Source organism: Staurois parvus, unplaced genomic scaffold (assembly GCF_062004578.1).
Source record: "Staurois parvus isolate SC_StPar_1 unplaced genomic scaffold, SC_StPar_1.0 ptg000568l, whole genome shotgun sequence".
Taxonomy (NCBI): domain Eukaryota; kingdom Metazoa; phylum Chordata; class Amphibia; order Anura; family Ranidae; genus Staurois; species Staurois parvus.
Genome location: NW_028318364.1, coordinates 306,588 through 328,195, shown reverse-complemented (window position 1 = coordinate 328,195; position 21,608 = coordinate 306,588). Strand labels below are relative to the sequence as shown.

Sequence of the window (21,608 nt, the reverse complement as noted above, 5' to 3'; positions counted from 1 at the left end):
ACTTCCCCGTTTTCATTCCAAATGGTCAGTCCGCCCCTGGGCCCAGGAAGACTTCTGGCTGAATGAACAGCTTTTGTCTTTTTTTGCACTTGTCCAGACATAGTAAAAGCATTGCACTGCTAAATTTAATAGACCAAAAGGAAGAAAATGAAAGGAATGTATTATTAGAGCTTCCATACACATTCAGCAAGCACTGACCCCCCTCTGATGACTGCAAAGAGCTGCAGATGGGGCTCCAAGACTTGAGAAATAACAATGTAATCCAGAATGTAACTTTGTGTATGGTAGTTCCCTGATTGGACACTAGGTGGTAGCAGCGTCCTCAGCAAGCATGCCTTGAGTGCCATAGAAGGGGTCAGATGTGCTCTGCCTCCCCCTCCACTCCCTCCCCTTTCCAGGCGGGTTTATAATGGGATCCCAATGGAAGTGTTAATGCTTTAAACTTTGCTGCCGGTACAGGACAAGGCAAGAGCTGCAGGGGAGACATCTGAGCCTGTCCACATACCATGCCTTCCCACTGTTTGTTCTAATATCCTGAGCCTGTACACTTGCCTGTGCTCCCATCCCACAGAGAACACACAAGGAAAGAACTGAAGATTTTTCTAAACTTCTTTGCACCTGTCAAAAGATCAGAATGAATCTGAGAAGTCTTTCCATGATTGTCAGCTCCCAGGTCCTGCTTGTACTGCTCCATCTGCCAGGCTGCCAGAACCACAGGACCACTGGCCCCAGGGTAAGTGCCATCCTTGTCCTCCTGGACCTATCCTCTGTCTTCATTCACTGCCATTTGTGAGCATAGCCAGTGCATTCTGCTGCCTCTCCGCGCTCCAGTCCTGTTGGCGAAGCAGAATTCTTTGGAACGCACTTCAAAGGAAGGGAAAAGTAGAAACTGTGGAATTATTGTAGCTTAAGAGAAGAAAAATATTCTTTTCAGCAGTGAAAAGCTTCCATAAGTTTGACATTCTTTGTGGTTTGTTTAGAAATGATATGTGCGGATGGAAAAAGAAAATATTGATGTGTTATTACAGTATATGAATCATAAAATAAATGAAAATAGAATGGATTTTCCTTGGAATATTTCTTCTGTTTTCATTTTGTTTTACTAGAAATTAAACAGGCAGCCTTTTTATTAAGAGCTGATTATGGATTGGAAGGCTAGGTTCACGCACGAACGTTTCTTTTTAATACGCATTTATACACACATTTTTGTTTTAGCCAATGGAAAGCTAGTAATTAGGAAAAGGAGAGGCAAGAAATTGCGTGCAGAATGCACATTACGCATGTTTGCAGATATTGTTCAGGTGCTTCCTTTTAAGTCTATAGGGACCACAAATGTGACTCTGCCTAAATGCACATTTTTCAGCTTCAGCCCCAGTTCACACACGTGCCTTTTCTGATGCAATTTCAGAGTGCAAATTCCTTTTCTGATGCGATTTCCGAGTGCAAATTCACATGACAAGTGAAATAGAATGTGTTCTTATTGAGGGTGTTCAGATAGATGCGGTGGAATCGCAGTGCGATTTGGAGAAAGGGGTCCCTGCGACTTTGATCCGATTTTGCTTGCGGTTTTGCTCAATTGACTTGTATAGAGGGGGAGACCTTTTGGAAACTGCTGGCCAAATCACACCGCTGATGTGTGAACCAGGGCTCAGGCATCAGGTCGCGTGTGAACGAATACCATAGGATGCAATGGGAAGACTCGTGTCCAGCATTGAAGCTCTTCTAGAAAAGCGCTTTAGATCGCCCAGAGCTAAACAATATTTGGATGGCTCAAAAAATACCATACAATTCCATACTAAAACATATAAACAGGAAAGCGCCAACAGTTTGTGCAGCACTTTATAATAAGGCTGGCCATACATTATACAATTTTCTTGAGATTTTTGGTTTACCAGAAATCATATAATATGAGGTCAAAACTAATAACACTTTCAATTGCATCCAATTAGACAGGCTCTTGCACTACATAGTTGAAGGTAAATCGAAAGGAAATTGGACAGAAAATTGTATAGTGTATGCTTAAGGGAGACAGTACAGCTACAATACAATTCAATATAAGAGGGTTAGGACCCTGCTCCCAAGAGCTTACAATCTAAAGGAAATTCTAGATTGCCAAAGCAGCTTTTTATGATGCTATAAGTTTGATAATACATTTTCCTGCACTATTTACTGCACGGGCAGCACAGTGGCTAAATGGTTAGCACATGCACCTGGCAGTACTAGGGTCGTTGGTTTATATCTCAACCACAGCACCACCTGCCTGGAGTTTGCATGTTCTCCATGTGCCTGCGTGGGTTTCCTCCAGATACTCCAGTTTCCTCCCACACTCCAAAGACATGCTGGTAGGTAAACTGGTTCCTGTCTAAATTGTCCCTAGTATGTGTATGTATGAATGTAAGTTAGGGACCTTAGATTGTACGCCCCTTGAGGGTTGGGGACTGATGTGAATGTATATATATATGTAAAGTGCTGTGTAAATTGACGGCGCTATATAAGTACCTGAAATACAATAATTACACAACTGTGTTGGGAGGACATAAAGATATTGATACAGTAATAACTTACCTTCTGTCTGTGCTGTTCATCACCATTAAATGTACACCTGCCAGCTAGGTTTTCATTCATTCATTAAAGGTACTTATATAGCGCCATCAATTTATGCAGCACTTTACATATATATATTGTACATTCATGTCAGTCTCTGCCCTCAAGGAGCTTACAATTTAAGATCCCTTACATACACATACTAGAGCCAGTTCAGATAGGAGCCATTTAACCTACCAGCATCTCTTTGTAGTGTAGGAGGAAACCGGAGTACCTGAAGGAAACCCACCCAGGCACAGGGAAAACAACAAACTCCAGGCAGGCAGTGTCCTGGTTGGGATTTGAACCTTAGTGTTTTTCAGTTAGCTTTTGGATACACATAAATGCTATTTTGCATGTCAAATGAACAGGGTTGCCCATAATGGGAAACAATGCAGGAACATGAGGAAGTTTCCAATCACAAGACTAACTTTGATTTGAGTGTTGAACGGCTACCTGATGGGATTTTTCTGATCACACATATGAGTACACAGGACAAAAGTACAAAACCAAAAATCCCACATTTCTGTGCCTAGGTTTTACTACTTGTTGCAGGAACTGGCAGTCTGTTTAGAAGAACAGCTTGTGGAAAGAAACATTTGAGCTGTGGTGAGAACTTGCCGGCGGCCTCGTTGATCATGATGAGAGCAGATGATTCTCAGTTCTGACAGTGCATGGCGGACATGACCACAGAGGGCCATCCATGTGAATGTTACATTATGTTGTCATTCGCTGATGTAAACTTTGGCCAGGGTACGATTACTAAACTTGCCGCAGTTATTTGCTAGTAAAGATTTTATCCAATGACAGATTGCAGCATAGATGTATGTGATTGTACAATGTATGGGCAGGAGATCTGATACACACATATATATATATATATATATATATATATATATATATATGTATGTATGTATGTATGTATGTGTAACAGAGCACAATAAAGTAATATCTGGGCAGCACAGTGGCTTAGTGGTTAGCACTTCTGCCTGGCAGCACTATAGTCGTTGGTTCAAATCCCATTCACAGCACCACCTGCCTGGAGTTTGCATGTTCTCCCTGTGCCTGCGTGGGTTTCCTCCGGGTACACTGGTTTCCTCCAACACTCCAAAGACATGAAGGTAAGTTAATTGGATCCTGTCTAAATTGGCCCTAGTATGTGTATGAATGTAAGTTAGGGACCTTAGATTGTACACCTCTTGAGGGTTAGGGACTGATGTGAATGTACAATATATAAATGTAAAGTGCTGTGTAAATTGTCAGTGCTATATAAGTACCTGAAATAAATAAATAGTAACTGCCAAATAAAATGTCCACCCAGACAATCCTGCTGATCCATTTTTTAAGTCATGGAAGCCCCTGGATATCCTGACGGTTAACAAAACAAACAGCAGGGATCCATGGGGTAGCTAAAAATGAGAAGCCGATTTGTCTTTTATGTTTTTTTAACTATTATTTTAATGAGATACGTTTTCTTCTGAACCTTGTTATTGTCCTGGCCGCCTCACTTCCTGCCAAAATAGAAAACCGTCTTAGAGGAATAATAAAAGGAGACGTTTCTGTGTCTGTTACATCTTACAACATGCATTTCAAATGATACAGAACATTCCTTTGACTGAACTGCCTAAAAATCCCCAGACATGGGGGCTTCTAACAGTTCCATCAGCAACGATCAGCCTCTGGAATAATCCTTTTCTTCATCCGACATCCGCATCCGCTGGATAGTGCATGCCAGGTGAGTTCCCATAGAGTAGAGCCTACGGCTTATCTCTGCTTGGTCAGCAAAGATCAAAGCAATCACCTGAAGATTTTCTAACCCCTCCGACTGATGTCTTGAAAGCCACCACTTGTTTGCTATGCATGTTGTTCTGCCCATACACTGCCATATTGTCCTAATAAATGACAGTTTGACTGTGGATTAGTGTCAAATCAGATCACACATTTCGGAGAGTGTGTTGGAACGGTTTGGTCATTTCGAAGTTAACAGTCGTAAAAAAAAGGCTACTGCAGATGTTGGCTAGGGACGCTATTAATGTTCATTTTGCCTTCGAATGATGAGATTTTTTTTTTTTTTGTCCTGATAATACATATAGATCAGAGGTTAATCTTTTGACAAGTTTACAGAGAATTAGAGGTGACACTGTTAGGTGTAAAATGGGACACCTTTGCTTATAGCTGACCATTGACAAGCAGATGTCACATCAAGATTAATGGAAGGTGAGGCTTGCCCTTGTTTTTAATTGCACCGCCAAGATGCCAAAATCTGCCACAATCTTGTCCAGAGCTTGACTGATTAAAGGTATTTATAGAGCGCAGACAACTTACGCAGTACTTTACATACTGGACTTTCACATTAGTCCTTGCACTCAAGAAGCCTACAATCTAAGGTCCCTATCTCACATGCATACATACGCATACTAGGGTCAATTAACATACCAGGAGGGTGGGAGGAAACACACGCAGGCACAGGGAGAACATGCAAACTCCATGCAGGTAGTGTCCTGGCCAGGATTTAAACCATGGATCCTGGTGCTGTGTGGATATAGCACTCCTGCTAATGCTTTCATCACTGTGAACTTAAACCGAAGCTTCAGTCAAAATGTAAAAAAAAGCAATAAAAGTCAGCAGCTACAAAAAGTGTAGCTGATGACTTAAAGAACACACACTGACTTGTCCCTTGATCGCGCGGTGTGTTCACAGCAGCTGGGTTCACCAACTGCCCTCTTTCCTCGGCATCCTAAGTATGGGCACCGGCTGCCCTCTTTCCCCGGCATTGGCATCCTAAGTGTGGGCACTGGCTGGGACAGCTTGCGGCTTCACATATGGGTGCCCACTGCACATGACAAGGCATGACATAGCCAGGGGGGGAGGACAGCTTACACTTCTGATTGCCTAGGCGATCACAGCGGATGTGGGAGCGGGTACTTGTCAAAATTGGGTACCCGTTCCCCGAGGGTGCCAATCCTTAACCAATTCCCATCCGGCCCATGTATATAAACGGCCGGACGGGAGCAGTGCAGGAGCGTGTTGTCGTTCATAAATGGCGCCTGCCATTTTAGCCTGTGCACGCTCCCTGGGAGCGTGCGGCACCACGATCTGGTGCCCGCTGTGTCTGAACACCGATCCCTGTACGTGACCTCTGTGTGAGGTCCCAATCATGTGATCACTGTTTGGTCAATCAGTGATCACATGAATAGTAGTAAGCAAGATGTCACTTCAGAAACTACTTGTGAAATCTGTGAATGATCACAGAGGTCACATGGTACAAGGCTATTCACAACAGCCTTGTACCATGTGACAAGCTGTGACCAATCACAGCTCTCACAGTATTTCTCAATGGCTGCCAGAGAGAAAGAGAAATTATTGCTTTTACAGCCTTTGTGGGTGTAAAAGCAATCAGTGTAAAAAAAAAAAAAAAAATCATCCCCCCCACAAGTAGTACAGTGTCAATATGGTGACACTGTACTGCTAGGGGGACAGTGTTTAAAAAAACAAACAATATAAAAATGTAACATTTTTGAAAAATGTGTAATTTTTGGTTATAAACTAATTTGTGTGTGTGTGTGTATATGTATGTGTGTATATATATATATATATATATATATTTATTTTTTTTTGTTACTAAGAAGATAACTGAATACATTTTGGCCAAGATTTATGAAGAAAGATTATTTGCAAAATTTTATAAGAAACACTTTTTACAAAATTTTTGGACTTTTTTATTTATATAGCAAAAAAAAAAATTAAAATCCCAGTGGTGAATAAATACCAGCAAAATAAAGTTTTATCTGTCTCAAAAGGCAAAAACTTCATATGGGTACAGTGTTGCATGAACGCGCAATTGTCATTCAGTGTGACAGCGCTGAAAGCTGAAAATTGGCCCGGACAGGAAGGGGGTGAAGTGTCCGGACTTGAAGTGGTTAACAGGGAGCAGGGCACCAGGCCTTAAGGTGGAACTTCCCCTTTTGAGTGGATCTCCGCTTTAAAAAGGCAACAATTGGTGTGTCCAACATGTTGACAAATCTCTATATGTCACAAGGGATCATATTGTCGCCTTCTAGTTAGCTCCTAAATCCAGATCATCATTTAGGCTCAATAAACATTCATCAGACTACATAAAGACGCCCTAAAGTAGTCACTTTTTAAAGCTACAGTATGTGTGGGGCGTAAGATGTACCCAACTTTCCATCAGCCTGGCTTTGTGTTGCCATGTGTGATTTCTGTGAGCAGTAAATAGATGGTGCTATTGTCAGCTAGATCCTCATAAAGTGTTTGCAGAGGGAATGGCTGGAAGTCATGCACAGAATCTCTTTATCAAGATGCACATACATTAGACACGTGTAGTACATGCGCCTTTTATAAAGACATCATAGGCATCCTTTTTATATTGCTTTTGATGGCACACTGGCTTAAAAAAACTCTGCTCCTAGAGGCGTTTAGTATTTTGCCTGTAGAAGCAACTAATGTTATGCTATGTGTCCATGCACATTAGGTTGTTTACAGGCATTTTTAAGCTCAGTGTGTAGAGGCAGAAAAAAATCTCTTCTGTTCTGTGTTGAGAGTGGTTTTCTGGCAGAAAAAAAGCTCTTAACTATTTCCATACCGGGCACTTTTACCCCTTCCTGCCCAGGCCATTTTTCAAGTTTCAGCGCTCTCACACTTTGAATGACAATTGCGCGGTCATACAACATTGTACCCAAACTAAAATTTTATCATTTTCTTCACACAACTAGAGATTTCTATTGGTGGTATTTAATCACCACTGGGATTTTTAGTTTTTGCTAAATTAACAAAAAAAGACCAAAAATGTTGAAAAAAAAACACGTTTTTCTTTGTTTCTGTTATAAAAGTTTGCAAATAAATAATTGTTCTTCATAAATTTAGGCCGAGATGTATTCTGCTACATGTCTTTGGTGAAAATAACCCAAATTAGGATGTATTATTTAGTTTGTAGGAAAGTTATAGAGTTCACAAACTATGGGATATATCTGAATATTGATCAATCCTAAAGTACTGACAGCCAATCTAATTTCTTGAGGTCCAAGAATGTCAGAACAGTACAGATATCCCCCAAATGACCCCTTTTTGCAAAGTAGACAGTCCGACGTACTGCATAAGAGGCATGGCAAGTTTTTTGAAGTTATATTTTTTTTTTGTCATAATTTTTCGGAAAATTAAAAAATTAAAAAAATTATTTTCACTTTTTTTTTTTTTTTTTTTTTTTTTTTTTTACATACTGTCACTACTGCAGTACAGCATCATCATATAACTGGCATCAAGGACAATGACTGGTGACAGTATGAAAAAAAAAATATATATATTTTTTTTATTATTTTAAATTTTTATTACATTTTTTTTTCTTTTTTTAAGATTTTTTTTTTCATATTTCATTATGACCAAAGTAGTACAATGTTACCATAGTAACATTGTACTACTTTGGGGAAGTGATCAGTATTTTTTTTTTTTTTTTAACACAATTTGCTTATAGCAAAGAATTACTTTGCTATAAGCAAGCATTTACCTGAATGACATCGATTCATTCAGGGTTTTTTTTTTTTTTGTGCTTAGCTGTGATTTGGCCACAGCTAATCACATGACATGTGCATGTGATCGCTGTGACCATTCACAGCTAGACACTAGTATACAATGGATGGCATGAAAGGAAGCCATCCATTGTATACAACTGTCATGTGACCTGCTGTGATTGGTCACAGCAGGTCACTTGGTACCGGCAACGGCGCTGGTACTCAGATCTGTCATCGGCCGTGTCAAACTGCACATGCCCAGGAGGACCATATGGCGTCCACCTGGAACGGTAAGGGATTTTGTCGCCCGCCATTCGGCCATTGGCTGGGCGGCTAATGGTTAAATGCTCCTAAATGCTAGTACAAAAAATGTTTCAAATTAGTGTTTTTTTTTTTCTGCCAAGAGCACTGGTGTCTTAAGCCAGTGTGCATGGAGCCTAAAACCCAACTCTCACCCAAACCCATTGCATCGCTGACAGTCCTTATTGGCACTTCAAAAGCTACAATGGATCTGAAATAGAAAAAAGGAAAACAGTTTTTTAGACTTTTCTATATTTTATACAGCTGAAAGTGTAAGTGGAATTATCAGTAACTGTGTGTGTGAATCTTTACCTGAAATGTCAAAATATGCAACAAGATCATTTTTCAGGAAAACGCTACATTTTATCCTTGCAAGCAGTCCCTGAGCTCCAGTCAATGACTCTGTCAAGGCAAAGATGATGACATCAGTCTGCTGCAGGCAGGAGGAAGCATTTCCTCTGTCTCCTCTTCTCTAGCAATCAGACTGTACGATTATAGCTTTGAAGACTGGACGTTTAGGAATACAGTCAAGAACTGAACAGGCATTGGGGGAGATTTACAGAAACCGGAGAGTGCAAAATCGGGTGCAGCTCTGCACAGAAATCAATCAACTTCCAGGTTTTAGGCTTCATGCACAGGGGGCATTTTGGTAATGCTGGTTAGCTGTGCAAAGTCATGTTAAAAACATGAGTTTTTCAGCTTTTTTGTAGCGTTTTTGCATTAGCATTCAGCAGCGTTTTGCCACAATTAGCTGCGTTTTCCTGCGTTTGTGTTTTTTAGCGGTTTTTCTTGGTAAAAAAAAGTCCAAAAACGCCAGTTTGTGGCGTTTTGCCGCGGTTTTCAGCATTAGAGCATTTTTATAGCTAAAAAACTCCTCTAGAAACCCACTAGTTGATTACAGTCTGTGTGCATGAACACATAGGATACCATGCTGGGGGGTTACTGGCTGTAGAAAAAAATGTCAAAAGCCAAAAACAGCCGCTGTAAAAATGTCCAGTGTGCATGAGGACTTAAAGCTACATACAAAGTCAGTGGAGGGAGTTATTCCACTTGGCAATACTCCCTGGTTCACATATCCGCGTTCCTGCGGTCCGCATTTTGCGTGGGCACGAGAGCCCATTCATTTGAATGGACTCCTGTGCCCCGGGACACGCAGGGAAGAAGTCCCTGCACTTCTTCTGTCAACGCAGCCCCACACGGGAACCTCCGTTCCCAATATGGTTGCAATTTCCAGTGCGGGCAGCATGCCATTAGAATTAATGGCACCCGTCCGCAGGTCTGCATTCTTCTGTGTGGGTGGTGCAGCCGCACAGATTTTTGTGCGGATTCGCAGCGGCACCACCTGCACAGATGTGAACCTAGCCTCATTGTCAAAGGTTAATTGATCCAGCTGAAGTTAGAAGCTGATTGACTACCATGCACAGCTGCACCAGATTCTGAATGCACCCATGTTAGTAAATCTCCCCCATTAGAAATGTGTAACCTCTGAACCAGTATCTCAGTCCAGAAAATAGATGCTGATTCTGGATAATGCCTGAACAAAGATGGGGACATCCTCCTAGAGAGCAAATCGGATGAAGGCGTTTTCAGGAGGAGAAATGTGATCTGTGGAAAAGGTAATAATACCTGGAAGTGCTACATTACTCATTACCTAGCATGACGCATGAATATGCAAACAAATTAACTGACGCTAGGTCTGCCTTAACCTTTTCACTGCCAGAGCCATTTTTGAATTTTTTGCACACATATTTAAAAAAATCAATTTAGGCCTGAAGACTGCATAAACCCAAAACCTTCTATATTCTGAAAGCAGACTAGCTAGAGAATAAACTAGTGGAAGTTCCAATTTATGTCACATAACATAACCGCAAAATTTCTGTAAAAAAATTTGTTACTTTTAAGGCACACAAACGCAATAAATCACCCAAGTTTAGGTAAAATATAACAGATGAGGTTATGCCAAGTACATGGCAGGGGCGGACTGACAGCTCACGGGGCCCCAGGGCAATAGTGGATTATGGGGCCCCTGTCCTCGTTCAAACTCAAAAAAGCATATGAAAAAGGTACCAGGGGCATCACATGGGGCCCCCTACTGACCCCAGGCCCTCGGGCAGCGCCCGAGTTTCCAAATGGTCAGTCCGCCCCTGGTACATGGATACCCAACATGGCAAACCTTAAATTTGCGTGCACCCGTGAATTGATGACAAACTGCAATAGCCTATATTTTCTATAGGCAACAGTTTAAAAGACCCCTGTAGGTCATCAGTTTCGTGATACGGAGAAGGTCTAGTGCTAGCGTGATTGCTTTCACTCTGGCTTGTACGGCGATATGTAACATGTGTATCAACGTTTTCATGCCTAGGTGCCCCTGCCATGTGTGTTTATGTTCATACTTTCGTACATGTATGTGGGGGGGGGCTCAAACTGTTTTTTTTTGTTTTGTTTTTTTGTTTTTTTTTGTGCAGGGGATTTTTAGCTTGGGAGTAACTTTAATTTTTTACAATTAGAAAAAAAAAAGTTTTTGTTTAACTTTTATTTTTAGATTTTTTTTATCACATGGGACAAAGTCCCATATGTGATGATTTTTTACTTTACTGAGACCCTGGATGTCTTCTTTGTGCTCTGCTGAATATAATGCATTGCAGATAGCACTGAAATATATTCTTTATTAAAAAAAAAAAAAAAAAAGTTTTTATTTAACTTTTATTTATTTATTTTTTTTCATCACACGGGACAAAAAGTCCCATATATGATGATTTTTTTACTTTACTGAGACCCTGGATGTCTTCTTTTTGCTCCGCTGAATGTAATTCATTGCAGATAGCATTGAAATGCATTCTTTCCTGTTCATACTGGCTGAGTAAACTAACATGGGGACCTGGTTGTGATGTTTTACACGTCGCTTTCAGGTCTGCAACAAGAAGGGGAGGATGTATGCCCACTCTGATTCCTCCCCTCTACCCAATGGCGCTCTCTATGTCGGTCCCAGGAACGCAGATGGGCAAGTGGAGCCTGGGATACATGGCGGGGGGGAGCGCACGTTACTAGGGGTGTGTGGAAGCAATCAAGTTCTGCTGGAGGCATCATCATATACAGTGCAGGGCTGGTAATCCTGTATTGTACGTTGTGAAGACAGGAGTGCGACAGAGAAAGCTGCATTGGACTAGTTGCATGGATCGAGGGAGTCCACTGGAACAACGAGACGGTAAGTAATACAGCCTCTTCTGCAACCCCCTAGACATTACCAACATTTAACCCTTGCAGTGTGGCCCCATTGCAAGGGTATTTTTTTTTTTTCCATTACGCCCGGAGTTGAACTTTAAGTTTAGTGTCTACTGTATGCACATTGCTATAGTCAGTGCTGGAGCATTGTCACATAGATGGGAGCAGGAACACCTAACTTGATATTAGCTGCTTCTTTGAAACAGTGGTTTGTGATCCACATGTGGCTGTCATCTTGATGCTGTTTGGTATTACTCAGCAGGTGGTCCTTACGTCAGTGACTACATTATACATTTCCATAGGCATGAGACCATGCAGAAGATTTCTCATTTATACAAAAAATAGCTTATATATACATTAACAAATTGCTATTCCTCTGCACGTTTTTAAACTTAGTGTGGCTGACGGCCACTTAAAAAAGGTTGGAAGGAAGATCTGTTGCTGAATTTATTGTTTTTGGAACAGCTTTACAGGAAAGACAATCAGCATTTGAAGGTTGCTTATATTATTTGTAACTGGAGTAGAAATGCTTGAAAATATGAATTATGATAGGTCATTACACATCCAAAGCCTTTAATTGTCCAATTGTCTAATGAGACATAGTCCTGAATGTTTTGTTTTGAATATATATATTTTTTCATGCCACGTAAATTTAGTTAGTGAAAAGACATTATTATCATGTCTTTAATGCCACATATGAAGTCAAATTTAGGCAGTGCAGTTAAAGTGATACTGAATACACACTGTTTAATTTACATTATCCTTTCTCTTTATGCATATGGATGGTGACACTTTATTTATTTTAATTAAAAAAATATCTAAGTATTTTTTTTCATTATCTATAAACAGCTGTCATGTGACCCAGCTCTTTCCCAGCCCTTCTGCAGGGAAACATTGGTGGGAGGAGCTTATAGTCCTCTGCTGCTGGTCACATGTTAAAAAAAAAAAAACAGCCTTTGAAACACAAAGGAAAAATAATTATTGTTAAATGTTTGAAATTGTCATACAAATATATATTGTCACTCAAATCTTTATTATATTTGTGCAAAACATGTTGTGGGCTATCTAGTGGGGAGGTTGTTTTACATCCCTCCAGTCTGTGACTATGGTGTGTATGTGCTTACATTTACAGGGAGGTGAAGCCTCCATCAATCAATATGTAATATCCCATTCCCATAGTGTTTAGCTGTTTAGTGGGCATGGAGGAGGAGCAGTCATTTATCCGAATTGTATATACCCACATCTTTGACTCAGTCGCCATGTGGGCTGTACTGATAAGAAAAAGGAGGAAATGAACAGATTAGAAGAGAACTGTTACTGCTTAATCTCGGGCTGCAGTTGGGCCACAGACAAGAATGGACAGTCAGTGAACACCAGGATCAACCAGGTTTTTTGCAGAATACAGAAAACAAATCCCATAGTGACTGAGTGAGTGTGAAGAGCATGTAATACAGCATCTACTGACCGTTTTTATTGATGTGGGTTTAAGGACATTTTAATGTAAATATAATGTAAATATTAACTGATGTGATATAATTGCAGATGGAACTAAAGGATAGGTGCACTTTAGAGTCCGTTCAAACCAGCAGCTGCTCTAGCAGACAGCTGCTGGTGTACAGTAGGATGATGGCAGTCCTGATGTACTGTGTAATTTTTTTTTTCAGCAACTTTATTGAAATGTCACAAGGTGACAGTTCTATTGGTTACAGCATGGTGCGGTGAATTGTGCCGTACTGTGCTGAAAAAGTAATGTTTGCCGTACCTTCAAAAATGTATTAAAAAGATACAAAAACATACTCACAAGCCATAAAAAGAGAGACAAGAAGTCAAAGGTGCCAATTGTGGACAGCATGTTTCATCTATTGCTCTGAGGAAGGGAGTTCGACTCCCAAAACGCGTTAGCACTTTACCCGAGGACGCATGCTGTCCATGATTGGCACCTTTTGACTTCTTGTCTCTGTTTTTATGACCTTTTATGGCTTGTGAGTATGTTTTTGCATTTTTTTAAATACATTTTTGTTTATTGCGTTCATGCACGAGGAGAGTGCGCCCTGTTTTTGTTTTGTTTTTTTTCTGCTAGTATCAAGATTCCCCAATCTATCAGGGGCGGCACCTCAGCAAGTGCACAATTCCATTTTGAGTGCAGCAAGAAAGATTTGAGTGCCAGTTTCTGGTTACTGTGGATACCTCCTAAACGTCCCTGATTTGGAACAGAGTCCCTCTTTACTCCTCATTTGTCACTCTATATAGTTGTATGTAAAATGCACTATTTTTCTTTCATAAAGTGTTTCACAGTGATAAACCTTTCATCAAGTTTCTAAATGGTTGCCTATGTAAACTTCAAAAGCCAGTATAAAGGAATGGTAGTTTTAAATAAAAAAAAAAAAAGCGCTTGCGGGTTTAACTAATCCTTTTTTTTTTTTTTGTATAATTCTCCTTTTAAGTGGGCGTGTCAGGGTGTGTGTCCTATGCCTACATACATTTGCTAATAGGTGTCCCTCTTTCCCATCTCAAAAAGTTGGGAGGTATGCAATGGGGCGGTGTAAACTGGCTTTATAGGAGACAGGGCATTTTGTCTTGCCTTGCAGTGAGTCTGTGCTGGCCAAGGATGCCCAGCACAGGTCCACCATACCTGGTGTAAATACGCTCTAAAGCAAAGTGTAGTAAGCCTTTATGCCCCCCTCTTCCCTGATCAATCCAAACCCACCCTCACCATATGTATACTTACCCCACTCCAGTTGCTGAGGCCTCTAGTGTTTGTTGACATTCCACACCACAAGACTTGAGTTTGCTGTTCTGGTAATCATTCGTTTTTCATAGTTCATCATATACAGGAGCTTTGGGGGACATCTATCCAGAAGAATCCATGTGTGTATCTCTTCTATAGAACAGAGTTGTCGGTAAAACAATATAAAAATGGCTTATTATACCATTTGATTGGTGTGTCAAAGGGTTTAATTCCTAGGTTTTGGAATGCCCAGGATCCACCAACAATGAGGGATTGGATAGACAGAGTTGAATATGTTAAAGGGATGGAGGAACTTTGTTATATGGAGAAAGATGACATGGAAAAGTTTAGAAAGATTTTAGGTAGATGGTATGAGTTTTAAAACTTCAGAAAAATACTTAAAAATAAAAGGTCCTCCAAAAGTAGTACCAGAGAATTTAAATCGTTAAAGAGATCTATATACATGACTAGATTAATAGGAGGGGAAAGAGAGGATAAAATGAGATTGAACATTTGGAGGTGGGTATGGGAATAAAGTTTATATGTATGATGTAATCAGATATATGATGGTTTTGTAATGTAATTTTTTTCTTATAAGAAAATGTAATAAAAGATGATAAAAAAAAAAGACTTGAGTTTGCTCCTCATAAAAGCGAACAGGGAGCTACAGCCCAGGTCCAGCCAGGACAATGAAGACTGTTTGTTTATTATGAATGTTTAAGTGGATTGTGGATTGGTGCCTTAAGGCCTGCTTACAGAATGAGATGTCTAGCTACTAGTTGTATACAGGCGTGTCAACATACAATGAAATCCAGGGGTTCACCCTGTTTTTTTTACTCCTTCTCATCCTGCACAATGGTCTAATCTCCCTTGATTTCTCTCATTAACCATCGACCTGACCAGCTCTCTTCCATGATGTATTCTCCTGTAAATGTTTAACAACATTTACATATGGACAGATTCTTTATATATACGGGATATCATTTTTAATGTGTTTTTTGTATGTAAATGTGACACAGTACCACGTCATGTATTCTGTATGCGGTGTGGAAACTCCAGAATCTTTCTTTTCTGATACAGAGTATAGACACTGCACGATGGTCCTTCTCTTGTTCTGTATGCTACCATACATGGGTCAGAGTCCTAATGAACTGGCCGAAATTCAATCCATGGGTGGCCCTGTTGGCATCATCCTATCTGACATCCTTTGATCTGAAAATTGAGGGAGCTGAGCTAAAAATTGTCAGCCGCAAATCAGATGCAGCCAATGTTCTGGTTTTCTTAAAGCTGAGGGTGCCGTGACCAGAGATTTGTCCATCCAGCTTTAGTATGTTATTATCTGCATGGGTACTGCACAGGTACCTCATCTCTTGCATTCCAGAAGTGTTTCTTGGCATCTGTTCTTCTTTACTAAGTGCAATTCACAACTTTCTTTATTTTGTCATCAAAACCAACGCAGGGTCCAAAGATCTGCAGTGGTCTTGTATATATGTGGTCAGACATTTTGGTGGGGCTTGACTTTGGTGGGGCTTATACAGAGCCGTGAGTTGGAACAATCAAATAAGTTCAGAGTCAGTGACCAGTCTACAATGCAGAGAGTTACAGTATGATGAACGGCATTCCTCAGGAGGTCCGAAAAAATAACATGTAATCTAGAAAATTTGTTTGAAACAGGACCACTGAGAGCAAAGCTTCCAGAAGGTTTATAAGAGGTATGTGTGGCTTTGAGGGTATAGGTTGCAATCAGGGGTGAAACCAACTCCCCACAGAACTGTTTAAGTTTTCCAAGCTAAGAGGGGGAAATAGGTAAGTGAGAGAGAAAAGAAGGAAAGAAGAAGAACAGAGGGAGAGAGAAAAAAGGGGGTGGGGAAGATTGAGGGATACTTGGAGGGCCATCCCAGGTCGCAATGCCTCTGCTTAGGTAGTGTTCGACTTGAAGAGCTCTTGGTATTTCCGGGAGAAGGTGAATTGGGTCCAATAAAACCACGCTTTGTGAAAGCAGACTTGAATCGTGAAGTATTCTGCAGAAAAACATGGTAACCTAAATACATAGTATTCTTCATCATTTCATTATACCCCCAAACACTGCTCTAATCAATGGCACTCTCTGAGCAACGTTGTTGATTAGAGGAGTGATCAGGGGCAAAAGGGGGCATGTTGGATCGTAGACAGCCAAACCACTGCTTTGTTTGGGAATGCTGTGGTCTGACTCTCTTAAAATGCTTAATAAAACATATTTTATCCTTTTTATATGCACCCTGACTGCATTACATTAATAAAAGTGAGGGTTCAAATGGGCTTTTAAAGGCCATAAGCAACAAAGGGTCTTAAATACAACTTGCAACATTAGGCCCCATGAACATGGGCGTATGCAGCTGCGTACAACATGTAAACATGTTCGCAGACTTTCCACATTCAGGAATTATGTTCGTACATTACACAGGAGTATATCTGAGTACCAAGGCATACCTGCATACAGCTACACACATCATTCATTTGTGTGGCCTGCTGTACGCAGCACCTGGGCTTTCCAGGTGCAAAAATACATGATTTTATGTCTTACTTGGCACCATGTGCCCATGTGCATGAGACCTTACTGGGTTTTGTAAAAGACATCTATAAAGGTAGACAATGGCAGCCTTTTAATTTTGGCTGGAGATGTTAGCTATTGTTTGAGAGAGCATGCTGATACCTCTAGAACTGGGGTCTCCAAACTTTCTTAACAAATAGCCATTTTATTGTCCTTCAGACTTTAGGGGGGCTGGACTTTGGCCAGCAGGAGTGGAATTTTTCCTGGCATCAGTGAGAGTAAACTTTGGCACATTTGGCATTCGGGGGAAGAAAAGTGCCTCATTGTTGGTATCATTGGGGGTAATAGTGCCTCATTCTTGGTGTTATTGGGAGAAATGGTTCCCCACTGTTGATGTCAGTTGGCAGAATAGTGTCTTGTATCAGCGGGAGGAAAAGTGCCCCAGGGGCCAGAGAAAGGCAATCAAAGGGCCCTCGGGCCACATTTTGGAGAACACTGCTGTAGAAAACCGATTAGGACCAGTTAGCAGTGATGTCCTTCCTAACTTTGTATTTTATAATTTGTAATTCAAAAGGAACCACTAATATCTACAGTATATATTTCAAAGATAAGTGTCAGCCTCCACTGCAGGCATCACTGAACTGTCTATTTGTATAACGCAGAAATCTGCTGTACTGAACATATGCAATCATTTTTCCTTCTCAAATTTCCTCAAGTCTGCTAAAAACCTACAAACTTTTATCCCTGGTAAGCTCTAAAGACTGGGGAATTACTTAGTTTCTATGAACTTGCACTTTTTAACAGCAGTTTGAAATCAATACACAATAATGGATATAGCTTGTATTTATTGAAAATCAACAGATGATAAACATGCCAAAACTCCCCCACTCTACCAAAAATGTGTTGGGTTTTTTTTGCTGTCCCTGTCCCTGCTGGATCAGCTTCTCATTACTTCCTATCCCTGCAACATCTTGACATCCGGGCAGGAAGTTAGGAGAATTCTCCCCATTGTAGGCACATACACCAGTAAAAAATCAACCCTTCCCTGCTCAGTTCGAAACAAAAAATATGTTGAAGTTCAGTTTTAAAGCAAACATGATCTTCCCATGCAGGCCAAAGCATGACTGCTGATGAGCATAGACCTGAATCCCAATTGATATTACCTTAACCTTGCCCCATCTAAGAAAAATGTATTATTTTTATTATTCAGGATTTATATAGTGCCAACAGTTTGCTCAGCGCTTTACAATATAAAGGGAGACAATACAGCAACAATACAGTTCAATACAAGAGGGATAGGAGGGCCCTGCTCCTTGGAGCTTACAATCTAGGAGGGAGGGGCTAGTGGTACAAAAGGTAATAACTGTGGGGGATGGACTGCTTGGAAGAGTAGAAGATTCCATTATTAGCTGAGGGCAGGATAGGTTTCCCTGAAGAGAGGTTTTCAGAGATCGCCTAAAAGTGAGCAGAGTAGGCGATAGTCTGAGAAATTGGGGTAGAGAGTTCCAGAGGATGGGGGAAGCTCTAGAGAAGTCCTGGAGACGAGCATGGAAGGAGGAGACAAGGGAGCTAGAAAGCAGGAGGTCTTGTGAGGAGTGGAGAGTATGGTTTGGGTGGTATTTAGAGACAAGATTGGTGATGTAATTTGGGGCAGAGTTATAAATGGCTTTAAACGTTATTGTTGTTAATGTTTTGCATTTTATCCGTTGGGCAATGGGAAGCCAGTGGAGGGATTGGCAGAGAGGAGTGGCAGATACAGAACGGTTAGTAAGGTGGATGAGTCTGGCAGCAGCATTCATGATAGACTGAAGAGTGGAAAGCCTGCGATTAGGTAGGCCAATGAGGAGGGAGTTACAATAGTCAAGGCGAGATATAACAAGGGAGTGAAATAGTTTTTGAGCTTAGGAACGGCCGTATCTTGGAGATGTTGCGGAGGAGAAGCCTACAAGATTTGGACAGCAATTGGATTTGGGGCTGAAAAGACAGATGGGAGTCTAGGGTTACACCTAGTACCCTGGCATGAGGGGAGGGACTGATGATAGTGTTGCTGATCTTGATGGAGAAGTCAGGGGAGGGGGTACGGGCTGGGGGGAATACTAAGAGCTCAGTTTTGGAAAGCTTGAGTTTGAGGAAGTGGAGTGACATCCATGCCGATATGTTGCTTAGTAATACTTAAAATACACATATAACAATTTAGTTGGACAAAGGGGCAAGGCCACAGCTTTATTTAAATTAAAAATAACCATTTTAACCGGAGCCAGTCATTATTTTTAACCACTGTCCCTCCTGAGGATTTACCCCCCTTCCTGATCAGGCCATTTTTTGCATTACAGCACTGCGTTACTTTAACTGACAATTGCGCAGTCATGCAATGCTGCACCCAAATAAAATTTACGTCCTTTTTTTTACCACGAATTGAGCTTTCTTTTTGTAGTATTTTATTTTGTTTTTTTTCTGTTGGATATGTTTTATAACAGAATATAAAAACTTTTTTTTTCTTTAATTTTCAGTATTTTTTTGTTTTTATCTAATAAAAAACAAGAACTCAGTGGTGATCAAATGCCACCAAAAGAAAGCTCTATTTTTGTGTGAAAACGATGATAAAAAATGTATTTGGGTACAGTATTGCATGACTGCGCAATTGCCAGTTAATGTTGTGCAGTGCTGAATAGCAAAAAATGCTCCGGTCATGAAGGGAGTAAAATCTTAGTTGATTAGATAATGTATATTGTATATAATGAACACAGCTGTACAAGTACCTATTATTAAGTTTTGAAAACACGACATAGGATCTGTCCACAGCTATGCTCAGGCAGTAACATGCGTCTATAATGCACGCTATTGTATGTGTTTTGTCACTGTAATGTGCACTTCCAACACGTTGATGCTTGTTGCAAAAGCTTTTTTGTTCATGCATTAAGGAAGGTGGTGAGGAATGTGCAAGAATGACCTTTAAAATTGCAATAAAATACATGATATTCACTGGTTATGAGGAGGAGCGACCTCTGAATGGGAAGTAGGCACTTCTCCTTCTCAGCAGTGATGAACAGCCAGAGGTGTAGATACATTCCTATGGACTCTGAAGCGTACTGTGGAGCCGGGTTACAGTCACAATGTGTCTTTGACTATTTTTAATTAACTTTAAACTTTAAATTAATAATTAACTATTTTATTTATTTTGGATAATTCAGGGAAGGATTGGGGTTCTTGTCAGGTTGTTACTGCTGTCTGCCCCTTTGAAAGATTTCCCAGAGACACAACAGATTGAATAGAAATCTCCCCCCAAAATTGGGTAACATTTAAAGTTATATTAAAGTCTTTTTTTGGCTAAATTAAAAAAAGATGTTATACTTACATACTTTGTGCAACAATATTGCACAGAGCGGCACCTTACCTCCCCTTTGGTTCCCCGCTGGCATTCTCTGCTCCCTCTTCCCACAAGTGCCCCCTTAGCAAGCCATTTGCCATCCACTGGTTGAAGAAAATACAGTATCTCTACTGAATACTGATATAGTTGTTGCACAAAATACATGAACACTGAGTTCCAACGAATTCGATAAGTACAAAAAAAAAAATCATAGAATAAATAAATACAAAACCTCCACATACAGAATACTATATTATTATTATTATTATTATACAGGATTTATATAGCGCCAACAATTTGCTCAGCGCTTTACAATATAATGGGAGACAATACAGCTCAATGTAAGAGGGTTAGGAGGGCCCTGCACCTTGGAACTTACAATCTAGGAGGGAGGGGCTAGTGGTACAAAAGGTAATAACTGTGGGGGACGGGCTGGTAGGAGGAATAGAAGATTCCATTATTAGCCGAGGACAGGATAGGCTTCCCTGAAGAGAGAGGTTTTCAGAGATCGCCTGAAAGTGAGCAGAGTAGGCAATAGTCTGATAAATTGGGGTAGAGAGTTCCAGAGGATGGGAGAATCTTTGGAGAAGTCCTGGAGATGAGCATGGGAGGAGGAGACAAGGGAGCTAGAGAGCAGGAGGTTGTGCGAGGAGTGGGGAGTATGGTTTGGGGGGTATTTAGAGACAAGATCGGTGATGTAATTTGGGGCAGAGTTTTATAAATGGCTTTATACCTTATTGTTAATGTTTTGAATTTTATCTGTTGAGCAATGGGAAGCCAGTGGAGGGATTGGCAGAGAGGGGTGGCAGATATGGAACAGTTAGTAAGTTGGATGAGTCTGGCAGCAGCATTCTTGATAGACTGAAGAGAGGATAGCCTGCGATTAGGTAGGCCAATGAGGAGGGAGTTACAATAGTCAAGGCGAGAGATAACCAGGGAGTGAATAAGTTGCTTAGTAGTTTCCGAGGTTAGGAACGGGCGTATCTTGGAGATGTTGCGGAGGTGAAGTCTACATGATTTGGACAGGGACTGAAAGGACAGATGGGAGTCTAGGATTACACCTAGTACCCTGGCATGAGGGGAGAGACTGATTGACCGACTGGTTGTATTATTGATCTTGATGGAAAAGTCAGGGGAGGGGGCATGGGCTGCAGGGAATACTAAGAGCTCAGTTTTGGAAAGATTGAGTTTGAAGAAGTGGAGTGACATCCTTGTCGATATGTCGCTTAGTAGGTTAGTAATGCAAGAGGAGACAGAAGGGGTATGGTGAGGAGTAGAAAGATAGATTTGTGTATCATCAGCATTGAGATGGTACTTAAAGCCATGGGAGTTTGTCAAGTGACCAAGGGAGGA

At 40.8% G+C, this 21,608-nt stretch overlaps 1 protein-coding gene across 11 annotated transcripts in view; it reads left to right on the top strand.

Moving 5' to 3' along the window:
• The first annotated feature begins 424 nt into the window (after positions 1 to 424).
• The window catches only part of SMOC1 (SPARC related modular calcium binding 1), a 316,356-nt gene continuing 295,172 nt past the window's right edge, over positions 425 to 21,608 (top strand). For 5 of the 11 annotated variants that reach the window (XM_089691657.1, XM_089691655.1, XM_089691654.1 and 2 more), the window contains exon 1: positions 428 to 733. In XM_089691657.1, coding sequence (XP_089547783.1) covers positions 635 to 733 — 99 coding nt within the window. In that variant the 5' untranslated portion in view covers positions 428 to 634. Of the gene's footprint in view, positions 734 to 21,608 lie in introns of all 11 variants that reach the window. The other 6 variants (XM_089691653.1, XM_089691650.1, XM_089691647.1 and 3 more) reach the window with 4 other exon arrangements.